The 8728-nt window shown below is 36.8% G+C and overlaps 1 protein-coding gene across 3 annotated transcripts in view; it reads left to right on the top strand.

The window, feature by feature from the left end:
- LOC110033842 (protection of telomeres protein 1a-like) overlaps positions 1 to 8728 on the top strand; it is a 125101-nt gene that overhangs the window by 49157 nt on the left and 67216 nt on the right. For all 3 annotated transcript variants that reach the window (XM_020737962.1, XM_020737963.1, XM_020737961.1), the window contains exons 4-5: positions 5265 to 5335; positions 5433 to 5521. In XM_020737962.1, coding sequence (XP_020593621.1) covers positions 5265 to 5335; positions 5433 to 5521 — 160 coding nt within the window. The remainder of the gene's footprint in view (positions 1 to 5264; positions 5336 to 5432; positions 5522 to 8728) is intronic.

The raw sequence follows: 8728 nt of genomic DNA, 5'->3' as shown, positions 1-8728 counted from the left end.
TTTTTCTAAAATCATAAAAATATATACGTAAATTAAAACGTCCTTCCGAAGCGAGCGATGGGATTTCAATTCCGGCTGCCGACAGCTTCTTACGGGCGACCCCCCAAACAACCTTTCTTTCTTACTTTTTAGTGCCGACAGTCCACTGATCAGATGAGTCAGTCTTCGGATGAGGAATGACAGACCTATTCTAGGAGGAAGAAGAAGAATGGAGGCCGACTCGAGCTCAGAAACTTACTGGACGATACATTGGTTAATACTGGCAATGACACTCATCTTACCAATTTGTTAGCTGATGCTAAAATTAGAGGCAAATGAAAGACAAAATTGGGTCGCTCTCTAGCTACCTGATACTACATGTTCTGACACTTTTGGTTTTTTGGGCTCTCATGTATTTTTCTGTATTATTTTTTTCTGGAATCATTTGCATGTGGGTAGAGTGTCATGCTTGGGTCACCTCATACAATCTATATGTATATTTCTTTCTTTTTAATATATTAGCCCTTGGGTTTTCTCAAGTATATATATATCGTCTTCTTCGCTCTGCTAGGGTTTCCGCTCCAATAGAGACACATTACCCATACTATACCAAGCACATTACTACCCAACAAAAGATACATATAGTCTCAAAAAATTTAAAACATGCAGAAAACAAGTAGCTAGGGACGAGCCAATTTAGCCCTGCCTCTTCCTCTGGTTCTTGGAGCGGATCCAGATAAGATATTCTGTTTCGTGCAATTGACAGAAGTAACCAAAGTATCATCCATTAAGTTTACAAGTTGGAGTGTGCCCTCAACCTTCTGCCAGGAAGTGTAAATCTGCCATTCTTCATCTGAAAATTGGCTCATGTGACCTTCGGTCTGATTAGATATTAGAACCACAGTAAAAGTAAAGGCAGTCGTTGCCACAACGATAGGCTCCAGTGCCTGTGAGGTGTGAATTGTCATCTCTGCATCTGATGCTTTCTGAATAGGAGCTGCGGGACTATTCTGACTTTTGGTCTGAACATTATCCCTTATATTATGGTCAGGAGAAGGGTTCCCAAGGGCAGACACCATTTTCTATCTTGTGGTGTTTCCTCTCTCAGGTTGGCTATCATTAGTTTTGTTGGGTGCGTTCAGGCATGTGAGGTGCACTAACATTATGTTCCTGCTTTTGACTATTTGTTCTCAACTGTGGGTGCAATTTGAAACATTCTCTTGCGGGTGTCCAAACATCTTGCATTGCTTGCAGTAGTAAGATTTTTGTTTTATAATGAATTTTTGTCAATAACCATTGTGAGCAGAGCCAAGCCAGACTTCTTCTACATATGGTAGTGTAATATCCCTTTCAATCAAAATCCTTGCATTAGAGGGTCTAGAGAAATAAACTGTAGGTGTGTCTACCTGCAAATGTTTTCCAAGGATAGTCCCAATTGCATATAAGATAGGTAGGCCAAAGAATTGAAGCTTGAGTTCATGTAATGAGAACCAGATAGGCGCAATTGAAGGTTCTTGACTAGGATCAAAATCTGGGGTTCATTTGAGCAATTTCATATGATTGCCCTCGATTGTGATGAATTTCTTTGAGAAAATCCTTGTGTAATCTTCTTCTATGCTTAGCTATATCATAACATGTTTTTCGTTAAAAAGACCCAACTGTCAAGCCCCAACTAGTTTGAAATCTTCAAAAACCTTCATGATAATCTCCATCTTAGGACGATCTAATTGAAACTTTCCAACTAGTAAAAATTTGTATTTTCCTGCTCGAGTTGAAATTTCAGCTTCTGAGAAGAATAGTGCTGGTTTGCCTGCCTTCTTCTCTATTTTTTTGATGAGATTGCAATTTTCATGTCCTGCAACAAAATCATGATACATCTGCGGGAACATCGGACTATCTGCGAGGTGGAAATGGGAGTTAATGGAAAGGGTAGCTGCGTTTGTGTATCGCTGTAGCGGAGGGTTTGATGGGATTATCACCAGCGAGGGCGGCGTAGGATAGCCCCGAGGCCATGATCGTGCTTCACACAAGCATAGCAGGCGCAGAGAGGGGAGCCAAAGAGGTCGAGGGGAAGCCGCAGTCGCAGCTCGACGAGGTCGACGCAAAAAGACGAGCCGTGGAACTTGCAGCTCGACGAGATCCATGCAGAAGCTGGCGTGAGGGAGAGACGACGAAGCCGAAGAATACCTTCGTCGTTGTAGAGGAGTCGACGGTCGACGATCGCGAAAAACAAATACAGAATTCGTCGTCGAGTACGAGAACTTCCGAAAAGTCGAAGGATCAAACCAGGGAATCGCCATCAGGCAAAACCCTAGCGGAGCAGCCCGCCATCGACTCCATCCAACGAATATATATATGGTGTGTATATATATATATTATGAAAGCCCAAAAAGGCTAATATATTAAGTAAAAAGTAAGATACTGATACAATGTGTTGGAGGGCCCAAAACATGGCTCCCTGCCAACAACAAAACCAAAAGGGGTTTCAAAACTAGAGAATACTGAAAAGTACATTAGAGATAGAGGGAAAAGCCTAAAACTGTTGAAGTACAAAATATCAGGTGGCTAGAGAGCACCCAATTTGGATTTGCCTTTGCCTCCAGTTCTAGGAAAGGAGCAAGCTAATAAGTTGGTGAGATGATTGTCATTGCCAGTAATAACCAATGTATCATCCAATAACCAATGTATCCAATGTATCATCCAATATGTTTCCGAGCTGGAGTCGACCTCCATTCTTCTTATTCCTTCTGGAATAGACCTGTCATTCTTCATTCGAAGATTGACTCTCCTGATCTTGGTCTAATGTGTGCTGAAGCTGTGCAGATTGTTGAACGTTAGAAGCAACTACATGTTGTACCGGCTGATCTGTTGTTGGATCAAAGGAGCACTTTCGTGTGTCTTGACGTGTAAGCGAGTTTTCTTCAATAGCAGTGGGTGGTATGTGCACAAATAGATCTGTAGCTGTAGTAAGTTGTTTTTGCACAGGAGCAACGGTGTTGGGAAGAGGATCAGGTTGCATCTTCTCAACAGGGATAATAGGTGGCTGCTCTTTTGTGATATTTGGCCTTAGATGAGGATGCAGTCGATAGTAAATAGTAGAACTGTGTCCAAACATACTACAATGAGAGCAATAGGGAAGATGTTCTATTTCAACCTTTTGCCAATGCCCGTTGTGAATAGTGTCAATTCATATCTCATCCGGAGCTGGTTAAGTGATATCTTTCTCAACTAACACACAAGTCACATAGGGTCTAGTGATAGCAAGTGTAGGACTATCCACCTTGAGAGGCTTATCGTAAGCAGTTGCTAAAGAGTAAAGATGAAACTTTATCCAAACGGGAATAATAGGGGACTCCATTTTTAGATAAAATTTTTGGATAAAAACCGACTGTCCACTTCAGAATCTTCATCAAACGATTGTCAATCTTGATAGTTTTATGAGAGAAAATGCGAACGTAATATGTATCATGAGATAGCAGAATAAGCATATGTCTACCGTCAATTAAGCCAATGTTCCAACTGCCCAATAGTTTCATAGCATCAAACTTTTTTCTATTTATCTCCAGTTTTGGGTGACCATAAAGGAATTTCCTCACTAGAGAAAAACGCCAAGAGGACGCGAGAGTACCGGTTTCAGGCTCTGTGAGAATAAGTGCAGGCTTCTCATTTTTTTCCAAGCTTTCTGATAAAAGTGTGATCACTTCCACCTTCAAAAGCCTTGTGGAATGCTTCTGGAACATTGCAAGACTTACCGATAATAAAACCAGGTGCTGAACCTGGAGGAGGGGCGCTAGCAGGAGAGGACAAGTCGCCGGCAAGGGCATTTACATAGGAACGGATCATCGAGGCCATCTCCCTCCCAAAATGTCACGGTCAGGAGAGACGACGGGCCGCAAAAATAAGAAAAGGATGCGAGAAACCGTCTTCCAGGCAGGCGCGTCCGTCTGCGACATGCGAACAGAGCGTAGTCGGGTAGGAAGACGAAATCAAAAGCGAGCAGCATGTTGTCGTTTAGGAGACGACGTGTGCACAGTTCGTCTTCGTCGGTTGCGAACGAAGATGGGTCGTCGATTAAGAGACGACATGCGAACAGAGACGTCGTCGTCGTCTTCGGTAAGCAAAGCGAACAAAGCGACGTAGTCGGGTTGGAGAGGAGAGACGATTTGCGAGCTTAGCCGGAGAAAAGAAGTGAATCCGAAAGTTTCAGCGTCGGGGATCGCCTTAAGGCGAAACCCTAGCAGAGCCCTTTCAGCGCCGACGTTTACTCAATAGATTATCTATATATATATACAATACACACACACATATACATGTATATATATGTATATATGTATGTATATATAGATATCTATATAGATGCATATCCATACATATATATGTGTGTACCTACTTAAATACATATATCTATATATATTCTGAAAATGTGTTAAAAATATAAATTATTTTTCGTCAATTACATAATTTTATTATTCTTTTACAAAATTTTTTAAACGTAAAATAAATTCATCCATTAGTTTTTCAAGTAAACTTTTGACTATTTTAAAACTCATTCTCTAATAAATAATATTAAAATTGAAAATTCAATTGAAATCGAATAATTCATATAATTTCAGTTTGAGTGAGCTCTTAGTGCATAATTCTTGATTATTTAAAAATTTTTCATTTGGAAAAATGTGTTGAATGTCGTGAAGAGATTAAATTATAATTTTTCAACAAAAAAAATATTTATATACAAACCACATAAATTTTGAATAATTACATAAAAGAAGAAAATACCGTTCAATTCATGTAGGAACTGTAAATTAACATAAGATATGATCTACGACCAAGTTAGAGCAAATTTTAATTATCTGGGACTAAACTGGAGTATTCTAAAACTCTGAGGCTAACTTATTCACTTCTCAATAGTTGGGGGGCTATGTTGGGCTTTCACTCTCTTATTTTAAAAAATTTGATTCGTTAACTACTCCCATGAGAGCCTCAGAACCACGAAATGAAAAAGAGGAAAAATAACTACTCCCATGAGAAGTTTTTGTTTTGTTTTTCTGTACTTCTATTTTGGCGTTTAGATCTTTCCATTATAACGAGCTTATTGGACTCCAAATCTAGTCTTTATTTGGTTTCCTTCTCTTAAACAGTAACTCTATGTTTTGTTGGTCCTGTCCTTTAGCTTCTGGGGTACTTCTCACATCTATTTTTTCCCGAAACCTATCAATTTTTGCACATTTTTTACTGGCTGTATTTTTGTATTCTTTTATTTTAGCCTTCTAGTTTTGCTTATGCAGCCTTAGTAGAGCCAATGCCAACGTTGTTCTGCAATCTAAAAGCGGAAGAAAATCTCACTGTTGTATGCAAGGTATTTATAACCGTTTTATGAACGTTTTTTTGCAAGCTCTATTTTAGGCTAATTTGTAATAAAAAATAAAGGTTAATCTTGTTGTTGCTGGGTGAAGGTCTTTCATGTGAGTGAAACTTCTGATGGGGATCTAGTATTGTTTGTTTGGGATGCAACAGACTCTCCTCTTGTAACTCTGCAGATAGCGTAAGTTCTTTATGTTTTTATTTTTTCTTTACCTATTTATTCATTATTTCCTGAGAACTTTTGGCTATGTGAAGAGTGAGCTTCAAATACAATCATAATCAACAAGCCTCCTAATAACTTGAGTTGTGCGGAGCAAGCATTATATATTAAATTTTCCATGAAACTGTGGTTAACTTTAACCATTTTTATTTGACTAAGGCTTAGAGTAACAATTTGTGTGCTCATTATCCATATTTGTTTTGGAAAAAAATATCACTAATTCTTAAATTCTCAATGGACATACATTATATTACATGAACTCGGTTTGTTGTGTTTTATTAGTGGTCTTTTTGCTGGTCTACATATTTTTTTTTTCTAACTGCTGTTCTTTATTCATTTCTTTTTTACTTTAAAATCTTAGGAATCAATTGATAGAATAATACAAGTAATACAATCAAAATGGCAAAACTTGTAAACAATCTAGTGTATATTTTCAATTTTTTTTCTCCTCTTGAGAAAAAAAGCATACCCTCTTCTATCAGCCATATTAGTTTAGCAGAGATTTTTCTAAAGGAACAATTAATTAGCATGCTAAATTTATATCAATTTAGTGAATGATTATCATTTCATTATGTACTAAATAATTATGCAAATATTTAGTATGAATGCTCAAAGGAATATACTGATCAATCTATAAAGTAAGTTTTATATTCTTTTATAAAAATTTTTACTAAATCATCTTATTCAATTATAAAATTTATTCCTTTTAAGTAATTTTATTTTCAATTTCACTTTTTTTAAAAAAAAAACATCTCACGACCAATAAAAAGTACATCTATTATCTTTTCAATTTCCATTTAGTACCAATAAAGATACAACCATTATAATTTCTTGTAGTTCTTTGTACCAAAAAAGGTACACCTATTATCTTTTTTTGTCTTTCACATAAACGAGTACAGTAATGTCTTCAGTTAGTACCATAGAGGGGCTACTCCTGATAGACTTAACATTAATTTTTTTATTTATAAATATTTTATTTCTTTTAGTCATTAAAATCATTTAATTTTTATTTGATACATGGCTAAAAATAATGAAAAAAAAAGAAAAATCCTTTTTATCTTCATTCAATTATTAAATGTGTCTTTATTGTGTAAGAACAAATGAAATATTTTAAAAATAAAAATTTTTTAATGCAAATAAAATAAAATATACTCACCATAACCCATTTTTTTTTAATTGCACGTGCACGCTTCACGTGCAATACAAAGCAGCTGTGCGTGTCATTGATGTGTGAAGCACACAGTTCACACTTGAACCACGCTTCAAAGCCCATTAAAGCAAGCAGCTTGATTCAGTTCTTGAGAGAGAGAGAGAGAGAGAGGGAGAGAGAGAGAGAGAGAGGAAATAATGCCTAAAAAATTCGGTCTTGTGTCCGAAAGAGCCGCAAGAAGCACAAGTTCCTTTTCTGGTTTTCAAGTGTTCGCAGGAGAGCATCATCTTTGATTTTGATTTCGATTTCGATTCCAATTTCGATTTCAAGCTTGAGTTCGAAGCCTTCAATTCAATTGCCACTTTAAGTTATTAATTACTCACCTCGGTTGCTATGCTAGGTTCTTAATCTTCGGTAAATAGCTAGACGTTGTGGTAACTTTTATATGAATATTAATAACCTTTAAAATAAAATATCAAACTTTACGATTTAAACAATTTCCATTAATCAAATCATTCTTTTTAGCATAAGGTTAATTTACCTGAATTTATAGAGCCGCCATATGACTAACCTTCACATGCTTGCCTCAAGCTCGATGCTTCTATTAAACAACAGTAATATGTAAATATCTTACAATTTCATGATAGCTTGGAGCATAAAGTGATTTAACCAAAGACATAACTGAGTAGCTTAAACGTACCTTAAACAAGCTTCACGACAAACCTCAATCTACATCGATTCTGCCAAATCTTCTTCCCTCATCTTCATATCTTTGCTTACATTTCCTTTGGCCTTGCTGATCTCATTCTCGAAGCTCCAACGAAAGCTTGCAAACCACTTTCGACACTTCTGACACAAGTTAAATGCCTTCGACATATTGAAAATGAAAAGTGCATAAAATCGAGGCAAATATCAAAACAGAAGTAAGAGGAAGGAAATAAAATATCAAATGTTGCTAAAAAATAGTTTCGTACCTTGAGGTTTCACCCTGGAGCCTAAATCATAGCCTGGGGTATCCCAGGTGATCCCTTGACTCATTGCCCGCTCCGACACTATAGCAAGTGTAACAATCCTTACAGGCAAGCCGCATATCTTGAGTGAAGAGAAACCAAGTGAGGGAGAATCAAAATCAGAAGAGAGAAAGAGGTCGTGGTGCTATGTAGCTCGTGCTACTTCACCGTGTGCCGCTCGCCCCTTTTCTACGGTGAAGTATCGTATGATCCTTCTCTGCAAAGTGCGATCGAATAGAGTGCGAGGGGCGTGCGAACAAAATCGAGAGGGCGAGTGTTTAATGACTCTAGAATGAGGATTTCCTTATTTGACGCATATAGAGGGTTAAAATCGTAAGGTAAACCAGTTCTATATAGTAAACCAGGATTAGGTGTCACGATATGGCCTAGGGCATGAAATTAACTAAGCCAGGTACATGCAGTCGGAAGTTGTGAATTTAAAATTTTGATGTCCATTTTCTATATTTAGTAATTAAGAAAATGAAAGTCACTAATCGAGTTAAATTAAAACAACATATATATTTAAAATTACCCCATTACTTTTTTTTTCTACGTCTTCTATAAACATTCTCTTCTAACGCTCATCCTTAATATGAAAAGTTAGTTTAAAATAATAATGAGCAAAACAAGTTATTGAATCTCATACTCATAAACCAAGGTAATACAAGAAAAAAAAGATAATATGCATGTCAGTCAAGCTTTTAATAAATTAATAATAATATTCGATGCTATTCAAAGAACTTTTCTATATCAATAGTATATCAATATCATTTTATATCCGTACAACCTTCACAGGTGTACAACAACAACAACAACAACAACAACAAAGCCTTAATCCCACTACGTGGGGTCGGCTACATGAATCCTTTTTCTCCATTGCGTCCTATTTAGTGTCATATTTTCATTTAGTTCTAGTAAATTAAGATCATTTTTAATACAATAAGCCCAAGTCTTCCTAGGTCTACCTCTGCCTTTCTTAACACAAGTCGAATCTAAAACATCTACTCT

Source organism: Phalaenopsis equestris, unplaced genomic scaffold (assembly GCF_001263595.1).
Source record: "Phalaenopsis equestris unplaced genomic scaffold, ASM126359v1 Scaffold001305, whole genome shotgun sequence".
NCBI lineage: Eukaryota > Viridiplantae > Streptophyta > Magnoliopsida > Asparagales > Orchidaceae > Phalaenopsis > Phalaenopsis equestris.
This window is presented reverse-complemented; position numbering and strand designations above follow the sequence as displayed.